Here is a 25,903-nt window from a genome sequence, read left to right on the forward strand (position 1 = left end):
TTAGTTACTAGTAGTCTATTGAACGTGAAATGGCAATACGTATTGACAGGACTCGGAGGGCGCTACGTCCGACGCTTCGTAACAATTTGGGTTTCGCTCGTATCCATTCATACGACCCTTCATATGTTCTAACATCTTGTCGATCGCACGGAGTCGCTTGTCGAGACTTGTTGTACTCAAAAAACCAATCTGAAAATAAACGGTATTCAAAAACTAATATAAAAACATACTACTAGTGAGAAAACTTACTTGTAATTTCGAGCTTAAAGGCAAAAGCGGCATTAGCCACCACGTCCACGATGGCCCGTCCGGCAGACTCGTCCAATTCGCCTCGATCGGCGGCATTTGTCCTATCAGTCTCTCCACCTCCGACATCACCTTCGGCTTCAACGAACTTATCCATTTGGTTGCCTTGCCGTAGACCTTACAGTGCAACCCAATCAACTCCTGCAGCTTGTCCGCCGACACGGCACTGTCTTGTATGTACTGCACTTTCGCGGTGTCATAGCCATCCTAATTAAAAATTTGTATTAATTAAACCGCTCGTATAAGAATACAGATAAAATTACTTGTTCGCTCCTGCTGAGGACTTTGAACCGACGTAAACCGACTGTTGTAAGGATGAACCGGCCGTCATTTAAAGTGACCGCATCTTTGATTTTCAGCACGGTGCCGTAAGAGGAAAACCCGTTGCTGTCTTTGGCCGCCATGGCGAACAGCTTCGTCGGCGAATGGAGGCACCTTCTCACCATCAGTCTGTAGCGAGGCTCGTAAACGTACAATGGACAGGCGACGTTAGGAAACGCTGTAGTGCACACGAAAACGGGAATCTGTAATAAATTAAAAAGTAGTTAGTTATACGTTTATTGTTTAGTGAACATCATCTTCAATTCGTTTTAGAATAATCAGAAAAAAATGCGAATGGTATACAATCCAATTATCAATATCTTTCGCATTCGATTATATACAAAACATGTAACCCGATAAATGTATTTTTAAAGCATTGTTACACAAGTGTTATAAAAAATTATATTATATAAAATTAATTTGATTGATGTGACCTTATTATCATATTTACACAATTCCATTATAACCATATTTACCTATTGAATATTATGTAATTATTATTTATAGTGCAGTGCAGAATGAAAATAGCACAATCTCGTGATTGATCTATCGTAAATAATAAAAATGAAATTCATGTAAACGACATACATCAGAATTTTTGCCGAACACAATCCCCTCCTCCAAGGTGACGCTTATCCTCTCATCAAATTCCTTCCGCGCCAGGAAAGTGATAGCGCGACCTAGGGCCATGGTGTATCCTCTCGCGTAATCCGAAACGGTCAGTTGCGACTTGCACAGTGGACAGGAGAGGCCGTAGTCGAGCACGCGGGTGAGACAGTCGCGACAGAACGTGTGGCCGCAGCCCGTGGTCACCGGCTCCATCAGACATCTGCTGCACAGGATGCACTCGAGATCCGAGCCCGTGATGCACTTCCAACTGGCTCTCACTGCTTTCTCTGCAAACGTTCAAGAAATTAAGATTCGAATCACGTCAATTTAGAGCCGATTGTACCTTTTGCTTTCCTGACGGTGTCCAAGATCGTGTCGAAAAACATTAACAGATTCTCCTGGCTGACTTCGTCGTGACGTTTCTTGATTTTGGTTCGTTTCCAGTTCTCTCGTCTCGTGTACGGCGAACCCACAGCTTTTAGGAACTTGGACATCTACAATAGTTGATGGATTTCAATTTTCGATTACTCTTGAAATTTTTTCCAAGTACTTACCGTGTCTCTGGTTTCGCTACTCAGTTGCATTCCGGCAAATCCTGACCGTAAACGGTAGCGGGGTTCTATGCCCATAACTTCAAACGTGTCTGTAACAAAAAACAATCAATTTTTAGTACGGTTATACAACTCGAATTGTACTAAAATAGAAATCTCGCGGCTGGTGGTATACTTATAAATATATTATTTACACAACACAAATCAAAATATTTACTGATGTATAAAAATACAAAAATTAAAATTAGACACGTGGGACGCCTCTGTTTCACAATTAATGTTTAACGATGCGACATAATTTGGGATATTTCAGGAACGCAGGGAATTTCCAAGACAAAAATATTTTGTTTTTATTACGAGGAAAGTTCATGAACTACTTTTAACATTTCTCAAACTATTTGTGAGAATTGATAATTTCAAAACATTTTTTATTTCATTGTCACTTTCATCACCTTCGACATTTTATTTTATTGACTGACAGAGATAAATGTTTTCAAAAATATTTACAGTGCACTATCGGTTGTTTGTTTGTTTTTAATTGACGCAAGTGCGGGTAGGTCATGTTCGACGAGCGAGCGCTAAAAATACAAAAACTCCGCGAGCGCACGGATTTCGACATTTTTTTTCGGTTGGTTCAATCATTTATCATCATATTCAACATTAATAAAGGGTACAGAAAATAAAATCCTGACCTCATTCATATTCATGTGTCTGAATGGATTTTAAGTGGAAATATGCTGTTTGAATCATGGTCATAGAACTCCAAAACTCTTTTATAAACGGCCAAGAATAACGTAGTTAAATAACAACCACTACATACTTTGATCTATTTTATACAATAATATAATATAATAATTTTATTGCTGTTTTTTTAATAACATCATAGTTCTGGCTAAACTTACTCGACTCGACAACATATTTTGCATATTGCCTAAACAATGTATTTTTGTAAGGCGTAAATATTGACGTTGATTAAACAAAAACAATATGAATCAAGGTGATTGAGTTTTAAAACACGAACATTTTATAATTTATTCAAGGAATTGCATAACTACTAAATAGGATTTTAGGCTTTTATAAGCGATAAATCAGTAAACTATTAGATGAATTAAAAAACTAAATATTAATCTATTTATTTATAACAGAATTTCACAACATTTGATAAGTCGTAAAACATTACTTGTCAACGTCAATGTTTAATTAGATATAAAAAATATTTTTTTATATGTATACTGAAAATTAGATATATTTATTAATGGTAATACATACATAACTGATGATTACATTATTTATTTGTATTTAAACTATTTTTTATAAACAACAAACTAGTTTTATTAATAAATAATGACGTATTTAACTGAATTTATTATCTAAGAAAAATTTTAGAGATTTATTTAATAGTCTTTTCACATTCTTTTATACTTTATTATTGTTCATAAAAATCATGTCCTATAAATAACAATCAATACTTAGATGATTTAATTAACATAACTAACCCCTCAGCAATCAACTAGTACAGAGACATTGGGACAGACTTAGCGCATGCGTCGTGAAGTACTGGTTTTGCGCTTCTTGAACAGTTTACAGTACAGTGTTGTCGCTTTGTAACGATGAAAATATATGAATTGTTCTTTGTAATTGAATTATTGTTAAAATAGTGTTTTAATTGAAGTGAAAACTTCTTTAGCCGCGTTGGGCACTTTTTGGTAGGGAAAAATCTTCGGGTTCGCGTAACCGACATGTTCACGACTAGCGCACGCGCAGTGTGCTGTGCGCCTTAGACACTTTTTAGTTGGGTGAAATATCGTGCGTTCGCGTCACCGACATGTTTATACTTATAAGTGAAATTGAATGAACTTAGTGAAAAGTTCAATGTGTATATACTGTGCATTGTTGAAATAGTGTTTTTGTTTGATTATTATTTGAATGGTCATGTCCAATCATCAAAAACTAAGTACTACAAAATAGGAAACGACAATCGATGCCGTTTTTATGCAATACTTTGATAAATTTGAATGAAACATTTTCATTTCTTACTTTAGTTACCATAAGCCTATTGTATCTTTTTTAGAATAAAATGAAATAATTGAAAGTATAAAAGTATTGTTGAAATTAATAATGACAAATACAAAGTAATTACAAATACTATCCATAAATATATCATGATCTTGTACAGCCCGTAATATATTTGAATAATAAATAATTGTTGCTCGGACTGTCAATAGATGTGAAAACCAGATTGATGTTGATAATTTTAATACTAAAAGTTTTAAATTTTCATCGGCAATCTCTATAACTGCCAATTTTAAATTTTTTTCAATAAAATTAATTAAAATATTTTACATTACAGGGTTATATTACTGTGGTGTTTCTAAAAACAATGTATTATTCTTATTTTTCTGGTAATTACATTCTTAATTTAACATTTTATCGGTATGATCATTTAATACATTTTACTTTACACATTATATTCATTTTTAAAACATTATATTTTTAATCCTTTGGTAAGATCATTTTTAGTTTATTAGTAGTCATTTGTTTCAGTTTTTTTACTTTATATGTTATTTGGGTGCTCTATTTCTAAAATATTACATTTTTATTATTACTATTGTGTATATGTATAATCTTTATATAGATTTGTTTTTGTTTTAATTGTGTTATGTTTTTTATTATAAAATATATAAATATATTTTTTGTTAATGTTACATTAATGTATTATTTTAACATATTCGACTTTTTTATGAAAATTATTCCCCTTTATTAATTTACATAATGATTATAAATTTATTTAGTAATTAAATTTTAATTAACTAAACTAACAAAGAAATATAGAGTAAATAAAATAATAATTAATAAAGTAGCATTAGCCAAATTTTATCTTTTTTAAAATTCACCTAAATGACAAAAGTCATATATAAAAAACAAAATAAATTACATATAGATTTTTTAATACCATTTACCACCAATACATACGACTACAGAGACATTTGGACAGACTTTTAAAACAATTCTACGCAAGTAACATATAATTAGACTTAAGGTAAAGAAAAAATAAACATTTAAAACAAATTTATTGATAGGCTAAAAAGTGAAACATAAAATTTCAGAGACCTATTTAAATTTTGATAAAATGTCTCTACATTGTACTTTCTTCCTGCACATTAAATCAAAATCCGGTTGTGCGCCCGCAAAAGTGACCGGATACCATTGAAAACATTCCCGACGGATATTTTTATATTGGCGCTGCAGTTGGCCGTGCGTTTCAATGCCAGGAGGTCATTCCCACATATCTTGGCATTCCCAGACATTGTGTGTGTGTGTGTGTGTGTGTTGTATGATCGTCGATTAAGATGCAGTTTCGCCGCCGCAAAAACTCATGCTCGATTCGGTTCGTAGACCAGACAACCGAATAAACAGCAGGGGTTGAGGTCACAAATTAGAAGGGATAAAAGACTCCTTTTACTCGGCGTGTAAAGTGCGCAGTGCGCACAGTTGAATAGCACATTTACAATGATTCGCACAGAAATTCGTTCCATTGTCTCGGACACATGTATGAATTTGCCGGTGAATCACGCAGCAAATGCATCCCAATGCTGATACGATTAATATTTTAGAAATGCAACGAGAGGAAGGCCACTCGTATCGTTCGTGTTTTCGTATGTCAAACGAATTAGCGTCGGAGCGATAATCGGACGACAACTGCGGACAATAAATTTGACAATGTTTGAACAACCGCAACAATGTATCGGACAAATTTTGTTTTCTGTCCGATTAGTCAACAAAGTGCGTTTAATTGTTTGTTAAAACAATGATTCTGATAAAGCCGCATTTGTTTTTTTAAAGACCTTAATAGCGTCACTGTTATCAAGTTTCGACTTGGTGAGCAACAGAGCAACACAAGGAACATTTTCAACGCTTACATTAATCCCGTCGACACTTCTGCATTAACGATCGAGATGAAAACGAAGCGGCGAGAGTGAGTGCATTTCACATTCAACTGGGCTCTCCCTTTTACTGTTGATAATGGCATTGGCAGCGTGTACAATAAAATGAACACATTGAACCGTGCATCAACCAAATAACTTTGTTCTAATGGGGTATTGACCTTACGTTTACTGTAAACAGACGGACAACGTTCGTTACTGCGATGAGGATGATTATCCAGTTCATCGTCGTTTAAAAATAAACGGCACACATATTGGAGACGCGTTGCGTTTTCAATGGCCGACCCATGACGGTCGCGTATCAGAATAAAATTCTGTTATCTGTTGCGACTTTCATAATGGATTTATAGATAGCATTGTGTCCGTTTCGTGCGCGGACAATGCTGTTGACTGCGATAAATATACATTGGCAGTTATATAACTGAAAATCATATACTAAATTTGACGTCTTATTATAGAAATAAGCCAGGGTCAGATGTTAACATTAGAATATTGATAAAATGATCTTAGAAACCGTTAAATAAAAATGAACATAAAACTAATTAAAAGTACCTAAAATTGTATAAGAAAAACGATTAAAATTTATTGAAGAGAATAAATAATAGAAGTTTCAGCCAATTATTCAGCCAACATTTTCAGTTGCGTCATAACCGGCCACGAAATTACTTTCATTACACCCACAGTTTTTCTTTATCATTTAATTGTTATCTAATTTATGCATTCTATTATATAAATAATTTAAATATTCGAAAACATGATAAACTGTATTTAGAAAAATATTAAACAAAGGATTATTGATTAAAGACATATACATGATTTGATGGTCAAAATGCATTTTTAAAAAAATTTAAATTTATATTTAAAAATAATTTTCTGAAAAACATTTAAAATTTATTTTATAAACAAGAAATTACTAAAAATCGTTTAAAAATTTCTTTAGGTTTAATTCATAATAAATATTCTTAATGATACAGTGCTAATTTCATTACACCCACAACAAATCATTTTATTTATTGTCTAATCATTATTATAGTTATGTGCACAATGGATTTAGATCTCACACTTACATGCATCCTCTGGCCCACCCCAGGGATCCAACTTGGGACCCCTATTATTCCTTTTATTCAACAATGATCTAGTTTTGAGTTTATTTTTATGTTATAGTTTAGCGATAGTATTGTACAAGCTCTTACTCTATAAAGTGACATTGGGACTTTGGTGGCGTCGTGTCAGAATAACAACCTCTAGCTAAGTGTAAAGAAATACTTTATTGTAAATTAAATTACCAGTCAAATTTACATACGACTAAAGTTTCTACCATCAGCTTCCAATATCTTGGGATTTGTCTTACGAAACTGCAAATCGCTTAATTCTCAAATTGCATTACACACTCTGTTTTATGAACTAGTATGAAGCAAATTGGAGTATTACAGTATAGTCTGGAATCCCATTTACACTTGCCATCAGATTAGCCTGGAATCTATTCAACGACGATACCTTAAGTACTTGAACTTTCGTAAGAACAATATATACCCTGCTCGTAGCACCAACCACAATTTATTGCTGCAAGAACATTCTACTATCTTATCTCTCTTACTAGAAGAGAAAAAACGTCAGCAAAGTTTCTTGTCAATATATTACATGGCAAAATTGATTGTTCTTATATACTAGCCAACATTGGATTTAACTTGCCAAGGCTTAATTTAAAAAGCAGCGTTTTCCAAATGTTCAGGAATGTTAATAAATATTGCGATGATATTTTATTTTTAATTAAGATGTATGATATAAATATGTAAGATTGACATTTTGTAAGTTAAATTTTACAAATAATTATGAAAATATGATTTTTTATAAGAAAATTGAAAATTTCACTTGTGAATAAATTGAAAAGTCATAGTTAAAAATTATTCAAATCAACTAAGAAATATGTACAGAGACCAGAACTAAGTAAGGAAAATCAGTTAGCTATTTTTCATGTAAACATCTAATTTTAAAAGCTACAAATACAAACAAAATTCTTTGAAAAACAAGTAAAATTTATTTCATAAACAAGATCTGCAAAAAGTGCAAAGCAAGTTTTTTTTGAACATGTTCCAGAGAATTTACGCCATACATACGCGATTTATTCTCGTTACCCCCACAGCAAATTGATTTTATCATAACGGCATAAATTATTGGCGAAGCATGTGCCTCCTCCAAGTAAAAGTTATGTATCTTATTAACGGTGCTTATTATCTCACCGTAACGGTGCGATTTCAATTATTAACAGTAAATGTGAGGTAAGTGAGGTTTTTATAGGAAAAAACTTCTAGTCCCATACGCGAGTGAGATCAAGAACAAAATCAATAAAGCGGTATGCAAATAACTGTAATTGGTCACGTGACGTGAATTGTTTACAGTTTTCGTTTTAATTAAAGTTAAATGTGACACAAGGACACACTAGATTATTTACTAAAGTGCAATTTATGCGTTCTCTGCCGCGTCGAAAACAAAAACAATACGCGACAACAGCGACGACTTATTTGGATAACGGCGGCAAAAATATAACATTGTTCTGCGTTATATAACAGATCACGCCACATCGAACTCCATCGAACATAGAACCGTCTAGTCTACGATAAATCCCAACTTTTTGGCACTAAACCCATTTCCTGGCAAAATCCAATTTTAATCGTCGACATTACGACGATTAAGATCTGGATCTTGCGTCGTCTTCAATATTTAATTAACGTGGGTACACAAAAATTTTAATTACACGTTTTGTTGTTTTTTACGTGTAACATGGTCGCTGTTAATGTTTTGGAACGTTTCCTGAACGTTTTTTTTGCGGTGCGTGTGATGTAACTTTTGATTTGCCAAAAACATTTCGTTTGTATGTAATTTTATTGTTTAGACACCTTGTTGCGATTTGTAATTTGGATTATAAGCAAGTTGCAACTTTTTGTAAATGTCCAAAGCACATTTTTACATTTACAAAAGCAAGAAGTAATTTAATTATGCGGTTATATATGTTAGCTTACGTCATCATCTTCACCGATGGACCGTCTGAATCTGAAGGATTTGTTTATATTTGATAATCGGGGCAGTTGTTAAGAAAGAACCGATGTCGAGGGTTAAACTACGTTTGTTGTAATAAAGCGTATTATTGTGAATTTAGTGTTTTAATCAAACTAAAAAGACAGATTAACAGTCGCTAATCTATCATGTTTGTAACTTTTAATTTAATAAATATTGAAATGAATTTTTTTTTCAGAATGTAATTGGATTAGAGAAGGGTGTAACAAAAATGATGATGTCGAGAAATTAAATATACCATTTAATAGTGAGGTATCGATGGTATCAACCGGCGAATCAAGTCTTGGGGTACATTGTTCCATTCTCTTTGAAGCTGTTGAGCTAATTCTTGAAGGTTATTTGCGGCTTCCAGATTTCTTATGTTCCAAAGATGTTTTGTCGTATTCATATCAAAGAAATTTTGAGCAACTTTCGTAGTGTGTGGCCTTGCAGTTTAATGAAAGGTAACACGTTAAGTTAAGTTAAGCAGAATATCATCAATGTATCGCCTGACCGTTAGGAAACCGTTCGCCAACACGTGAAGGATTGTATGTCGGTTTGAAGTTCGCTCAGCCACAGTTGTATTCAAATACAACTCATCTGTAAAGAGAACCAGACTCCATTGGTTCATGTTTCAGTTAACAAAGTTTCTTCTCATTCTCCTGTGTGTTTAAGTTAATACAGAAAGAATAACTGCACGTCATGAACATAATCGGTTTCATGAAGTCTGTTACGTAAGATTTGAGTTGATAAATGTGTTCCTGTGATCATAAAGTGAATGTTTCTTAACTAGCGAGCAGTTCTTGTTCGCTCCTAAAGTGACATCTGATCCAAATGTCGATCTTCTTGAGGAGTAGTCAGTATCTGACGAGCAGCATAGGGTGCTAACTTGTTTGAAGCAAAGTTTGCCATTATACCTAGTTATCTCAAAAAATATGCGAACTGTTTACATTTTAAATATTGATACCTATTTCATTGTGATTCACATTGCTCTTAGAAAGCTTTCTCTAAACAAACTTTTTTAAGTCTTCTTCTAATAGACGTTCACTGGTCCACCAACATTAAGAGACAAAGAAGCAACTACGTCCAAAGGATTTTTTCTACGATTTATTAATATCGCAGATCATGGAAAAAAACGTCACGAGTCGAAGTAATTATTTCATCTAGTTTTTGTGTCTAATATTGTGTATCACTGTTGCATAAAACATTTTATAACGACTTTTACTACTCGATGAGATTGGATGGTAATTTTACCGTGCACTATGTGTTAATTCATTCATTTGTGGCATTTGAAAATCAATAACAATAACAGATCTGCGTAAATTGTTTTTTTAATAGTTAATGAGCATTAAAAGTTGGACACTGAATAACGAGAAAAATCATAGGTTACTTCATAGTTTTGGCCATGGCAGAATTTTTTCTTGAATGCAGACATACTATTGATCAAAATGGAATAAAACGAGGTTAACGACGTTATTTAATTTAGGTCGGCACACAATTTACAGCAGCGGAAAATGATATTACGACCGTCTGTTAGTTTTCCATCAGTTATCTCATCTGATTTCCATCATAACACGTTTGTGTAACAATACGAGTGCAAAGTTCGTCGGTTGGATTTCATTGTTCCGCCGCTATTTTCGTCCGGAACATCAGATCTTATTTTTAGAAAATTTATTATAGCAATTTTATGTAATTGATGCGGTCGAGATTTGAAAATCAACGCGAGCGATGGAAACGCGAAACAACTTCGAACAATGTTCATTGAGAAACGAGCACAAGGACTAAGTTGAAAGTAAGGTTTTGAATTTTCATAATTTACCACTATTATTATTTAATGCAATAATTATTTATGCAATTTACCTATTTTATATGTTACATTATAAAAATCATTCCGTTAAGAAACACAACAGAAACGAAATGAAATGTGTTTCCCTCTAATTAATAACAATAATTGGTAACTGCGCTTGTGTGATGCGATACCTACATCTTATTTTTCATAACACTTTCCGCAATTCTTTTACATAATCCGTTGCAAAACGAATTCACATACGAGGACAACCGTTTTATTGTTCGTAACATACCGATAATTCAGATTTTATGTGCAATTACAAAATTACTTTTTCCTAAAAGAATGTAAAGTGAAATTGTCTACTTAAAATGTAATTAAAAACTGCCATTTACCCTTTTCGTACTTTCAGAAACACTCAATGTGGTGTTCTTTAAGGTTACGTTAAGTTAGCTAGTTACGTTTCCTTAAACCATGTTTGATGTGTTGATGAAAAGTGTGCTCCTCCTCTTCGGTTTAAATTTATGCGTCGCCACCATCCGAATCACGCCCTTAGACAAACGATCTTTGTTCCCGAATCCTTTTTCCGAATCCGAAGTGGAACCAGAACGAAAGTGGCACCAAAGACACGCCATAAACGGTAAAAGGACAAAACGTCTGGATCAAATGCTTGAAACAATAACTCCGCCAAATCCAAAATCTGATTTGGATGAGATGTACGAAAAACAACTTCTTGACTCCTTTGGTGGATCATCTGCAGAAGACACCATGGAAACAACGACGACGCCTCCGCATCCAAAATCGGGTTTTTATTTTTTACTGGACTGGAACAGTTATCTGGAAGTGGACGATCAGAAGGGAAGAAAAGTGAATTTGAGGATACAACCAAAAATAGGTGATCCGAAACGTTTTTATAGTGTTTAATAAATTTGACGGAAAAATTGAAGATCAGTTTTGTCATTCAATCAATCCCCTTTAAACAGTTCAGTTTCGCTTCTGATACTTCATCGACATTTTCAAGGATAATTGGCTCGTCACGGTTTGGAGAAGCTTTAATATTTTTTAATTATTACATTTATCCAAAGTTAGTTAATTACTTCCTCGTTATGGAGATATGACTATACAAGGTGTCCCAAATTAGATCAATGTAAATTGAATCAAATTTATTATTATTATTAGATGGATCATTATTGCAATGCAATTTTTCGAAATTTCCCCTTTCGATACATTCTAGGCGCATTTGGATGTTCGCATTTTTTTCACCCAGATCGCAGTGAAAGTGGACCAAAACTGACCTACGAAACGTAATTTTTCATCTCATGCTAGTTTTTTTACATAACTCTCGTTACATAACACCGGCGCGTTTCAATGTTAATAATGATATAAGTTTTCAAGGTTTATTTATTACGAACGGTACACACAAAAAAAATGTTGCAGACAATTACATAATGGGAGGTGGTAAAGTTTATTGGGCGTGATCCGCGCGAACAATATCATCAGCCAACCACCGACCGAACGGATCGAAGACGGAGGGAAACGAGATTAGTTAGTAAATTCGGGCCGGTTAATTGCGAGCGGCTAGATAGTTATGCAAGTGATTACCAAAGCATATAGCACACACTACGTTCGCAGTAAAACATTAATGTGTGTCAACATAACATATATCGCCTACCTTCCATTAGCAATTTAAACTCGTTATTTATTTGGTCTCTTTTAGTGTTGTCTGTCGATTTTATATATTTTAACAACTTATGCAACGACGAACAATTAATAATATTTGTGTGAGTATGGATAACTGAAGCAGTTGCTAACCTGAATTACATAAAGTCGGATTTTAGATATTGCGGAACGTACATAATTTTAGGTGAATGTTTGTTTATCACTCGTGTTACGTTGCAAACGAGATGGAGTATTGCAGCTTTATGTAAACGGGATTTTGTAATCAACATCTTCAACACACTTAATTATTATATTGTACACAGATACATGTTTTATCATTTGTGACCGATGAAATTTGGTACACTTTCCTTGTATAAATAATTGTAATCTTGTAATAAATAATAGATCAATTTTCCAGCAGATTTAATTGGGCAAAAAATTGGGGATGTATAAACTATTGTTGTATAGGGCTGTTACGAATTAACCCAGACCAAAATTGAATTCCAATATACCAGATATGCACTTCTAATTAATAAGTCGATTTCTTAAAAAAATTCTAATAAAAGATCAACAGAAAAAATGAATATAACAAACGTTTGATGTTAAAAATGGTAAAAATTATTAAATTCACCAATAAGAGTTGAAATTTTATAAGAAAATTGAATATTACAAAAATGAAAAGGGTAAAAATCATCAAATTCAAAAATGACTAATTTAAATTTTACAAAAAATTCAATTTTAAAAGTGTAAAAGTATTTAAATATCTTGAGGAAAACCCTTAATTTTGTAAGAGAATATTACAAAAGTTTGCTGATCCACTGTAGAAAAAATTTTAAAGTCCAACAGAAAACGAAATAAAAAATGACTCTTCATCGTGCAGAAGGACACATGAGATGATTTATGTACAGGAATGTATACAAATTCAAAATTGTGACTGATTGTTTAACCGATCCTTTGCCTTGATATTACGTTTTTAAACAAATTCGACATGAAAATTACTTCATATCAATTCAAAAAGCTTAAAGGAATGTACGTGTGTCATATATTCGGAAATTGGTCAAGTTTATGCCTCGAAGATGACTGAAATTATAAAGCAAAAAGTAATAATGTTAAATTAAACGTAAAGTAAAATGGTTATGGGCAATTGTAACGGGTTACTGATGATAATTTGATTACTACAGATGTTAAATCGGTAAAACCAAAGTCTTTTCGAAAGACTCCTTACAACAGGTTAAAGGGAGCGATTTTTTTTTACACAAAATGTCGTTGATTTTCGACTACACAAGTTTTATTTAATAATTAATTTCAATATCACAAACCTTTACTTTCGTTGAACAGCTCTAGTTTTATTTACAAGATTATTTACTGTTTGTCGATCGTCAAATCATTTGTTTAAATCTTCGTTAATTTCAACCTTTTTGTCAAGTGTTTAAGTTTCATTTCTAATCAATTAATTTTATATTTTTTTTTTTATTATTATTTTGTTCTGTTTTCCTTACATTTATTTGTTATAGTTGAATAATTAATTTCAACATCACAAACCTTTACTTCAACTAATGTGATGTGTCACACAAATATTTATTTATATATTTATGATTAAGAAATTAAAACGCAGGTTAAAACAACAAATAAATGTAAGGAAAACAGAGCAGGGTTTAGAACTCTTAAATAATATTTTTTCTATGTCGCCTGGAAAACAAGCAAAATCAACTACTAGATTAATACACCCCATATGGTCGAATAAATAAAAGCAAACTTCAATTATTAAAAAACTATCGCCCGGCATGCACACGATAAATATTCCTCTGTGAAAGTTGGATCAATTTATAAACACGTTTTAACACTCCGATAATTAACACACTATAAGCGGGTCGGGTAAAAATACCCGTCTCGAGAACTGTTGATTGTTAGTGGGCCGGGTAATTTTTACCTTTTTGAATGTACAACTACTTACTTTAAAAGCGGGTTGAGATAATTTTACTCTATTGGTCTCTTATTTTTTGTTATCATTCAACAACTTAGTTTGGACTATTTTGCTACCCGCCAAACATTTTAATGAGTAATTGCCTCTTTAAACACACTAGGTAGACAAGCGAATAATTTATAACGCAGACCCTTTAGTCGATTATTTATTATTATGCGGCCTCGTTTTGTGAGAATTAGCACGAAATATTTCGCCGTAATAGAAGTCGGTGATGCAATGCGGAGAATTACCGAATCTTCTTCGTTATACCATTGTTCTCACATTGCGACACAGACAATATTTTATGGGGAAAACAGAACATAATTTAATTAATATTGATCAACGGTTTATTGTTTATAAACAGTCCGTATTCTTTTCATAATTGCGTTAAGCCGATACTTTGTCATGCCTCAACACCCAACTACAGTAAACACAATTTTAATAATTACCCACCCATACACATACGCACACAATGGACATGTAAAAATGCACGTATTGTGCAGCGTTCAACTTCCATGTGTTAGTTCAAAGTTCAAACGGATTTAAAACGAAAAACCGGCCAATTAATCGGCCGCATTGTCTTTTGCGGGTGTCACGATTCGGCGTTGCGCAACCGAATTTTTAAAACCGACTCGACAATGGGCGGTTATGTCATCTGATTATACCATCGTCATTACGTTAAACAGCATTATCGAGTTATTAAACAACTGCAATTTTGTAACACAAAACGGATTATGTTATGTCGCGTGTGTTAATCAAATTTAAGGCGATTGATTTTCTACGGTTCGTGGCCACCACATAAATTAAATGTACACGTGTACGTTTTAGATTTTTATCATCATTAAATGGAGTAATGACTTTCCAGAAAAAAAATCGACCCATCAAGACTTAGAGTTATCACATAAGCTACAAAATAGATAGAGACTACTAATAGATATATATATATATTGTATGCTTTTCAAATCAGCCGTTACAGAGATTAAGCCACTGGAAAATACATAAATTTCATGATTAAAATTTCTCCGTAACTAATTACATTTTTATAATTGATGGTATTTCTTTCGTTATACGAACTGGTACGGGTTTAAAAAGATCAAATACATTTCTTTTTAACTGATCAATATAGTCCGTAGTGGAGTTATAAATTCAATAAAAAATTCCAATTATTAGAATCTGTCAATAACTTTAACTCTCATGACTAGAGTTTCTTTAAAATTGAGTGTGTTTCTCTTGTTGTTTTAACTGGGGGTGGACATAAAGAGATGAAGTGTAATTCATTTTAATTGATCAAGTTTGAGTGAAATGGAGCTATTTAAACAATTTCAAAAATCCTGATTGGGGTCTACCAATTCCTTTAGTTAGAGTTGATGTTAATACACTATAATACAGACAAACTTTGAGTTTATGACTAGATTTTCTCTAAAATTAATTTCTTTTCTTCCAATTGAAAGTTTCTTTTGTTGTTTTAACAGGGGATAGACATAAATAATTGAAATACAGTTCTTCTTAATTGATTTAGGTTCTCCGAACAACATTTACCACAAACAATTTTGTATAATACAATATACAATTTTATTATGATTTACCAATTCCTTTAACTAAGATTTATGCTGATAAACTATAAACTATACTATAATATGATTAACAAAAAGCAAATTTTTATTTATATTAAACAACTGTGTGTGAAAAGGAAAATCTAGTAAACCATTCCTTATTACTCTCTGGTATCTACAGTGGTGGAAAAAAGTCTGGAATACTTTTAAGAATAGGATTTTTATCCTCAGAGATTATTTATGCTTGTTGTAATAGTGTTCACTATTTTGTTGGATATTTCAACTGGGCAACGATCCCAAACAGACGTCTAAAATTATTAAAGAGTAGTTTCTAGTGAAAAATTGAACGGTGCTTGAATGACCGTCTCAGTCCGCCGATCTAAATCAAACAAGAAATTTTTCAAATCAAACAGGAGCAGTGGCAACAAATTCCTTTCCTTTTGACACAGGCAGTATGATGCCAAGCAGTATTAGAAACCACAAAATATTGAAATATTTGAGTTATTACTAATTTTTTATGAATATTAATTAAATATTCCACACTTTTTTCCAGACCAAATTAATTTTTTATTTAAATAAAATAAAAACTTGTGAATATAACGATCATTGTGATTAATGGACCTATCTTACAAATTAGATTTGTTAGGAGAATCATTCAGCAACATTTGTAACAAGTAAAAAAATATTGCATACTTTTTCCACCACTGTAAGTATCAACAATAAAATTGTTAATTTTTTGCTGTCCTACAAAGTCCTTAGTATCAAAAGAAACAATCAATCATCAAAATCCATTGAACATTTAACATCAGAATTTGGAATTTAACTACAATTGTATGTATTAAAAAAAAATTGAACAGAAAAAGTAAACGATGTATAATCGAGCAATGTTAAGTTCAATAACCAAGATCGTCGGCGAACAATAATTCCGGCCAATTACTTCTTCAATCTCTCGAGTTCCTGAATAATATACGGGTCTTTTTGCGGTTGAGAAACGATAAAGTTACGCAACGTTCAGATCAAATCAGACGGTGGAAACACGCCGAATTAATTCTAAATTTAATCGCCAACAGTTTTCGCCCAATAACAAAACAAAAGTTAAAATTAACAAACGTTAAAAAATCGCATTTTGCAACAACAAACGAACGCCACCGTAATTAAGTTACATAACATAATTAGAAGCGGCCGAGAGTTCAGAGTTTGAACGTACAATTTTTCCTAAACGCAACACTCGCTTAACAAATTAGTCGAGGACGCATCTGAAAATACAGATCATAATACAAATAGTGCACGAGATAAGGCTTAAAGCGGAACCGACTATTTATAGAATGGCCCGAAATTATGTAACGCAACGAAAAACATACGGTTTTTATAAATCCAGTTCTTGAAGGCAAACGTAAATTAATTAATATTCCAATAACGCCGTATTATATAATATATAAATGCGAACAAACAAATCGTTGAATCGACGAAACGGTAAGGACAAATCGATAAATTAATCGTTTTCTTGTTTGTACCGTTAACGTGTTAGAACATGGATCGGAAGAAACAACAAACATGATACAATAGATTTGTTAAAGTAATTTTCACAATATTCGTTTTCTTCCATTTTAGTCAAATACTTTTTAGCAATAACTGGAAATGTCAAGCGTGGGTAAGACACACTGACCAATTATTGCAGCTAAAAGCTCAAAAGATTCTTATAAACCTTGAACGGAAACCACATTAATATTAATGCGTGTTATAGTTGGATAATTCGATGAAACAAAAATAGGGAGCAACTGTTTTACTTGAGCACACACTCACAAATTATGTAACTAAATCTATACTTATCCGTGAGTAAATCGCGAGATTGCCTAAAAAAATACACGTACCATAAAAATATCGATAATTGTTCAAATTATTCTCCCGCTTGTTTTTTTTAATGGTGCTCAGATAAAAGTTACGTTTAATGAATCACGTACGAAATATAGAATATTAAACTAAATTGAAAACTGCTCTTAAATTAGTGGAAAAACGCCCACTGTCATGAGATCGTCGATTAAAAATGAAAACGTGTCTCTGTTATCATATTTGACGGATTCTGCTTAGCTTTTATCGCACTAAAATTGGTAATTAGTTGTTGTTTTAGTTTTGATTACAAAAAGATATTACGTACGAATTTACTTGTTAATTAAAACCAGTTGCTCGTTTTAATGTCAAATCAAGTCTTTTAGTTTTTATTTTCAGAAGACGCATGTTTTGAAGTATAAATGAATGGATCTTTACATATTGATTAAGTATTAAAAAGGAAGACTTTTTTATTCATATTATTTTTTGTCCTTAAAAATTAAAAGTTTTAAAAATATTCATTTTTAGGATTGATTTGTGCTCATTCTTGTCTTCTAAGTTATTAATTTGTTCAATTTTTTTTTTTTTTTCATTTATGGTAAAAAATTTCAATTTTTGTTTGATTAATTTGAAATCTTTTCATAACATTAAATTTATATAATGTTCATTATAGAATTTAATTTTTTTCTACATTAGACCATTAAACTTTTGTAATATTTTCTTACAAAATTAAAATTTTTGCTCGAGAGATTTAAATACTTTTACAATCCTTTAAAAATTTCAATTTTTTATAAAATTTAAATTAATCATTGTTGAATTTGATAATTTTTACCCTTCTCAACATCACATTTTTGTAATATTCAATTTTCTTAAATATGAAATTTTAATTTGGTGAATTTAATAATTTTTACCTTTTTCAACATCAAATTGTCGTTATATTCATTTTATTTACAAAACTTTCGTTGTTGAATTTCATGATTTTTTTTTTTTCAAAATTTCAAGTTTTCTTTGTTAAACTTCATGATTTTTATCTATTAAACATCAAATTTTTTTAATATTCAATTTCCTTACAAAATTTCAATCTATCGATGTTTTTGACTAACAAGCAATCACTTCTAATCCCTCAGAAAAAAAAACAAACTGCAAATGACATATATATTTATAAACCTCTATTTATTAAATGTGGGTTACGTATTAAAAAAACTTTTCTCTTTTATGAATTTCAATCGACAGATTTGGGTCAAAGTTACAAAATTGTATAACTTAGGGAAAATCAATGGCAATTTATATTTAATGCGGGCTCTTGTGCAACCCTCAAGTTCCCGTATCTGGGCCATTGAAATTTTCTTATCTAATGTAAGTAAATGAAGTTTCATTTGCCGGTATTTATATTGTTTACACACAATAAATTTTACTGTTTATTTATCGTGTTAATTCGACAAACACCGTTTATGTTATTAATAAAGCCGCATTTTTCCGGCACTCAAAAATTAATCAGCGTTATCAGCGTTACTCGTAACGTGATTACATTGTTCGTTATTTTTCCACGAAACAAACGCACGCCGTTTCTACTAATGGCATTGCGACACTAAATTGGGCAACCGCCATTGTTCTCGGCGCGAACAAAATGTTTTTTTTTTTTGTCGAAGACGCGAGGCGACGCGACGCGACGCGGTCCGAGGTCGGAGTTGACCCCGGGAGTCCCGACACGGGTTTGTCGGACCGCAATATCCGTCGGCGCGCCGCGCTGCGCTCTATTTACCGCGGGCCGCAACGTGTTTCGCGTTACATCATTTGTTCTTCATAATCGTTTTTTTTCGGAGCGCACTCGCCGCCACATGTAATACCCGCATCGAGCGCATTAATTACGTAAGGCCGATTGATTCAAGTAATCCGGTGCACCGACGGTTCTAACGTGTTGATCTAATTTTCACAGTGATCTTTTACATGAAAGTACCATGTGTGCCATGAATTGGAACTTGCGTTTCCATTGTAAAATAGAATATGGTAGAAAAGTGTATTACATTTTTTGAATTTCTATAATTAATTTTTACATTTCAAAGTATCAAAAGTGTGAAATTTTCAAATTTCTTATAAAAAATCATATTTTCGTAATCGATTTTTAAAATTTGAGTTTTAAAATATAAAAATTTATAAATAATCGTTTATCCTACAAGATTTCAAATCTTACATATATATACATACCGTATCAAAAATGATGAACGTGTCTACTCGCATATTGAGACGGAACATCAATACCCCTTTGTAAACAAAAAGGAAAGATATACATGCAATTATGTGGGCGGGCCGAACTGACTGGAGGGGATCATTTGGTTTTGCTGCGTTTAGCATGCGGTTCGTCTCCGCAGACGTTGTTTTTAGTATATTTTATTTAATTTTTGGGATACATTTTTATTTTGAAAAAAGTAGTTTATTTTGAGAATACTTATTTTTGTTTTTGATATACCCCCAAAAAATATTTCATTTTACAGATTGAAAATTATACAAAGTTACGGAATTTAAATGGAGCATCCGAAGAACTCGAACTACATCCCTACGCATACGGAGAGTTACTAAATGCATTCGCAAAGATTAATTTACATTGTGCGCCGGCGCGCACTAGCACGGCGCATTGTCTCTGAGAGTAGGGATTCTTACTACCGGGCAAAACTTTACTCTCTTTGTCGTGCATCCATCTCTTACAACATCCAGACACGGAGAGCATTTTTCGTACTGTATATATATATATGAATATATATATATTAAAACACTAAATTCACAATAATACGGTTTATTACAACAATCGTATTTTAACCCACGACATCTAAAGCTTAACTGCATGGTTCTTTCTTAAGAACTGCCCCAATTATCAAATGTAAACAAATCCTTCAGATTTGCTTACAAAACTTCGTCCGATAGCGTGTTGAATACGATCGTTTTCTAGACGGCGATCTCGAGATTCCAAAGATTCTTGAGCCCTTAACAATGAATGACGCGTTCTATCTAATTGTAATCATTCATTCCTCTTAGAACTACTCTCGTTCGACCTAGACATGGACATCCGTAATCTGCAATCAGCTATCTGCCAATAAAAGTCCCGTCAAAATCGGTCCAGCCATTTCATAGATTAGCGGGAACAAACAGACAGACAGACAAAGAGACAAAAATTGTAAAAAATGTTATTTTGGTGTATGTACCGTAATTATATTCATATGCATGTAGTAAAAAGCGGTTATTTCAATATTACAGACACTCCAATTTTATTTAATTTTGATGAATTTTTAAATTTTATTCTATTGAAAAAAATTTACAATTTTGATCAAAATTGACTCTCAAAATAATAAAAAGTTTTTAATTTTCCCAGATTTTTTGATGATTTTACCCCCTTAGGTATCAAATTTTAGATTAGAAAATTTCAATTTTTTATAATTGATTTTGGTGCTGCATTAATTGTAAAACATTAAATTGATATCTATATTTTTCGGGGCAGTAATTATTTCCTGACGTTTCGAGCTAGCATCTTCTGAACACTAATCCTGACTAAGATAAACAATGGTCACAAAAACCTTAACTTTCACATAATTTTTAATTTTCAAAATATTTTATTCAACTCAGATTTTTTCATTTTTTACAAAATAGTATAATAGTAGTTTAGATGTTTTTTTCTTTCAAAATAGATATTTCTATAATCTTACAAATTTTTAATCTTTCTTAGTTAATTTTTATGATTTTTGAGTTTAAGATATCAATTATTTTACAAAATTACAATTTATCAAATTTAGATATTCAACTATCATAAAAAAATTCAAATTTTAACTGTTAATTTTGATGATTTAAATATCTTGTAAATAACTTGAGAGAAATTTGTCGCAATATATGAAGTATGACTTAATTCCTTCATTTGTAAAACCCATTGAGAGCGCTTGCACAATGGACTAAAAGGTAAAAAATTGAAATTATTTAATTCATCAGAGATGTGTAATTATAATAGTTGTTTTCCATTACATAATGGGGATTCATTAAATGGTTATCGAAACTCTTGTTATCCAAAGCGTTATGCGGCACGTAATGTGAATGTAACACAACCGTTAAATAATTTATATTATAACAATTATATAATCGGTATTTATCGGTCGCTTTGCCGTGCATAAAGGCTGAACGAGGGCGAATTCACCCCTCACCACTATAAATAGATTGGCAGGTGCATTCTCATTCATTTTTTCCCACGCCTCCAAGGCTAATCGTCCCGTGAATTTTCGATTGCAATTAAATTCTGCCACACTCCTCTAAACAACAGTTAACTCATAATCGCTGTTAGGACTGTGCCAGAAGAATCCTAATGAGTTCTATGATCTGCGCTCGACAGCAAACAATTAAACTATTGTCGCTGTGATTTGTTGTAATAAATCGTCCGGCGAATTGTTTTAATAGTTGCGTAACGTCGAATCGCATGTGCACACTTATCGTTACATAATCCGATTTATAATAATAAATGTAGACTTAACCTTTGGAAATGTCGATTGTTACATTTTCCGTTGTTGCGTTTCATTCATTCGTACGTTTCTTCGATAAAATCAAACGAATCATCGATCATAGGAACGTTAGGGTGAAAACGATTTACGACACAATTGCGATGTCGAAACGATTATCATGTAACGCAAAATCAGCCTTGGCATATTGTGAGAGTTTACAAATTTTTTTTATTTGTTTCTTCATTTGTCTGCAAGAGATTTGGTTCAAGTTCGTTACGAATATCGATTGTATCACAAATCTGATTTGGATTTATTCGCCTGAAATGACTCGACATGCCAAAAGGATATTATGTAGAACATTATTTTTCTTTATAACACTTATTGTTATTTATAACAAAATAGGACAGAAAGTTATTAAGGTCATTTATAAAAATTACATTGAAGGAAATAAAACAAATCTTAAGCCTCCATTTCCTCATTTCCAAAATATACAGTTTTTCCTCGAGCTTATTTTTTATTGAATTTCCAATTTTGATGATTTGAATGTTTCAAAATTCTTACAAAATTCCAAACACCAACCCAAACTGTTCGTTTATTGCAGCTCTAATCATCCAAACGAAAACAATTTCAAGTTAGATTATTATAGAAAAAGCAATTACGTTCGAACACAAGCCATCAGTAGAAACGTGCAAGAACCGAACGAGCCCAACAGACAAATGTCGCGGTGGCATTTTCGTCGCGACGTACAAAATAATCGAATCCCCGTGAAAACGTGATCGGTCCGCATTTATTCCCTCCCCCCGTGACGTAATTGGGGTGGTGTCACGTGTCGCCGATTGTCAGACACATCCCGTTCACACTTCTCGACGTAAAACACCGATTGCGTAATTATTCGTAGACCACGACGAGTTTTGCGTCAAACTTCCGTTCGACATGTCGATGTGTTTTGTTGAACACAAGTTGACACGACGAAAACACGATGAGAAACAATCATTTTCAAAAACCAGGATTGACGTGGTTGAGTGTCAAATTAATCTCAAACTACTGAAGTTGTCAAAGCAACAGGATTAATTTGGAGCCAAAGCGTGTTGTGGGTGTGACACTGAAAAAGTGATCCCGAAAATAAATAACGTGACACATATTTGCAAGGCCGTTGGATGCACACACACAAATATCAATCGGATTTGAATAGAGGGGACGTTTTTATTAAAATTTACTTTCGACATTGAAGACAACCGAGCCAGACGCGTTAAACAAAACTAGTTACATAAATGTTTACAAAACAAACTAGTCATAGACAACAGGCGAATTTACTGCTGGGTTATGTAAAAAATTATGAAATTCGTCTTAACGAAAATAGTTCAAGATAAGATTGGATTACATAAAGATATTCATAGAAACAGTACGTATCACGCAAAATCGATGATACACCTGTTAATCCACCCTCGACGTTTGTTCGTGGAAAACCCGGAAACAGTATTAAGTCGTCACGTTTTAAGTTTGATATTTGCATGGAGATTGCGCCTCAATCAGCAAATATGTTCCTCCGTAATCAAACATTATATAATCACAATCAAGCTACATTTATCCATGTATTAACATGTAGTTTGTAATCTCTTTATACTCAACAGAATATATAACACATTGGTTTTATTGTGTGGGTTATGAAACATTGTTTATTGGAAACTCTTTGGTTTTTTTAGCCGTTGTGTCTTATTACCCAAGCGGTTTTGTTCAATATTTTCGTTGCACAATGGTTTTACTTCTAACAAATTAAATTCACCTACCTACACACACTGTGAGAGAGTTAAACACGTGCCGAAACAAAAGAGAATTTTAAATTTGGAACTGACTAACACGCGCATACGAATTCAATTCTCCAAAAGTTCACTTAGTCATTTTGGTATATTTTTATATCGCACCAGATTTTAATCAATGACTGTTGTCTTCGTCATAGATAAGTTACAACAACAATCATGTTTACAGTAAGCACAGTTGTTTGGCAAGAGCATAATTTTGGCACAACAATAAAATGCATAGTTTTATGAATTCTGATGATTTTTATATCTATTTTTTATTTTGTTGTAAAGGTAGAAATTTTCAAATCATCATGGTTTGTTTCACTAAAATCATGATTTTACATAAGATTATGTAATACAGAAAGCATTTTAGAACAGTTTAATATATTAATCACGGTTTAGTTTGAGTGTACATAAAAAGTTGTCCGTGATTCAACACTAAATTTCTGGAAATGATTAATTAAACTTATTTTATATTTAAATGCTGAAGAATTATTATTATATTAGTTAATGAGATATTTTACCAAATTTAATAAATAAAATAATGTATTTGTAATGTTAAGCGTTTTATAAACATTTTAACTTGTTAAGTATTATTTTGACACAAAACAACAAAAAAGAGAAATAAGTACGTATTTATTATTTTTCGAAATTACAAATTAATATTCAAAAATGTTCACATTATTAAGTTCAATGTAGAATTGAAATATATTGTCATTAGTTTTGGTTAATTTCTACCAATTAATATGGCTAATAATTGTGACATTCAAATGGTTCAAAATAAATTATTAATATATTGTAAACATTATGTAATTGTAACCAGTAGTAATAGTCAACAATACAATAATAACACACATAATATACACTTGTTATTTTCGTAAACGTCCGTGTTGTTTATTATTTAGGGTTTTTTTGCCGGGTATTTTCGTTGAACAAACATAAACCATGATTCAGCATAATGTCAGCATTCGAAGGAAGACCACTCACCTAAATTCGGTGTGTCCTTGTTCGCATCCCGCCACTTGTCGATCAGTCCCTGGATCAAAACGTTGACGCACCGCTTGTCGCCGATATCGGCCCCACAAACGACACACAAGGCCCCGTCCGCGCACTCCAAACACTTACTGCAGAACGTGTGGCCGCATTCGACGGTCACGGGGCTCCGCACCAGCTCCCTGCAGATCGGACAACCGAACAAATAAGGAGGCACCTGGGTGGCGACGAAGAACCGTCCGTCGAAGTCGTCCGCGGACTTGGCGGTCTTCTTCGAACGGCACGACCGCCCCGGACGCCGCTTGCGCTCCGGCCGCCTCCCGATCGTCCTGTTGGCGACGTCGAACGTGTGTATCCTGGTCAGGGCGCCGAGGTACCGGCGAAAGACGGCGTCGCTCTCCTCCGTCAACTTGTACGTATACCGTTCGTACCGCATTGTTCGCACACGTGCGAAAACGTAACACCCCTATCGATTTTCGGCCACCACTTGCGCAACACACCGCCTAACCTCCAACACGACTGCAATTAATATTCACACACTAATCCAACCTTGATTGTGCATCGATGCGTCGGGAACTGTTACATAACGCACCCCGGACCGCGTGACATAACCGGCACTTGCGTAATTCACGTGCACGGGCGGCTCGCGTCCTGCAAAATCGGCACTATGAATCGGTTATGTAAATGTGTGAGTCGCACATGTAACAGCTCGGTGCAGGGACGAGTTGCGCGCTCCCCTTCCGCCGGCTCTGTTCTGACTGAGCGCCGCGCGATGCACCGTACGCGGATCAAAACGGATCGGGCCGGTGCTTTCCCCTACTACCGTCTAATTCGAATTTCGAATGCGATATGTTTTTGTCGCCCCGACCACGAGGGATCTCACCACAATGGTATTTATGTGTACCGATGACTTTGTTTTGGTTTTTTTATTATTTTGATATTTGTGGAGGGGGGAAAATGTTTCCATAAAATTCATTTTAATTTTAATGACTGTTAGTTTTGCCTTTATAAATATAAATTACTTCAACTATCAATGTGTTCGCTGACAAAGTGAAATATCAACATT

At 33.1% G+C, this 25,903-nt stretch overlaps 1 protein-coding gene across 2 annotated transcripts; it reads right to left on the minus strand.

Annotated features, from left to right (window-relative positions):
- Positions 1-25,621, minus strand: LOC109596852 (LON peptidase N-terminal domain and RING finger protein 3). Of its 2 annotated transcripts, none has more exons than XM_020012451.2 (7): positions 24,832-25,621; positions 1,791-1,879; positions 1,580-1,730; positions 1,216-1,523; positions 570-830; positions 250-513; positions 1-189 (listed from the first exon to the last, which is right to left on the minus strand). In XM_020012451.2, the coding sequence occupies exons 1-7, from the start codon at positions 25,271-25,273 to the stop codon at positions 16-18; spliced, it is 1,689 nt and encodes a 562-aa protein (XP_019868010.1). In that variant the 5' UTR covers positions 25,274-25,621; the 3' UTR covers positions 1-15. The 2 variants fall into 2 exon arrangements, with proteins under 2 accessions (XP_019868010.1, XP_049819116.1); XM_049963159.1 differs by lacking the exon at positions 24,832-25,621 and adding an exon at positions 23,477-23,592.
- Between the last annotated feature and the right edge of the window lie 282 nt (positions 25,622-25,903).

This window comes from Aethina tumida, chromosome 2, assembly GCF_024364675.1.
Source record: "Aethina tumida isolate Nest 87 chromosome 2, icAetTumi1.1, whole genome shotgun sequence".
In the NCBI taxonomy this organism is placed as follows: Eukaryota; Metazoa; Arthropoda; class Insecta; order Coleoptera; family Nitidulidae; genus Aethina; species Aethina tumida.

Coding starts and splice junctions, on each gene's coding strand:
- LOC109596852 (XM_020012451.2), bottom strand. CDS start 25,273: ATGCGGTACGAACGGTATACGTACAAGTTGACGGAGGAGAGCGACGCC. Junction 1,731..1,790: donor GTAGCGAAACCAGAGACACG/GTAAGTACTTGG, acceptor CAACTATTGTAG/ATGTCCAAGTTCCTAAAAGC. Junction 1,524..1,579: donor CACCGTCAGGAAAGCAAAAG/GTACAATCGGCT, acceptor GAACGTTTGCAG/AGAAAGCAGTGAGAGCCAGT.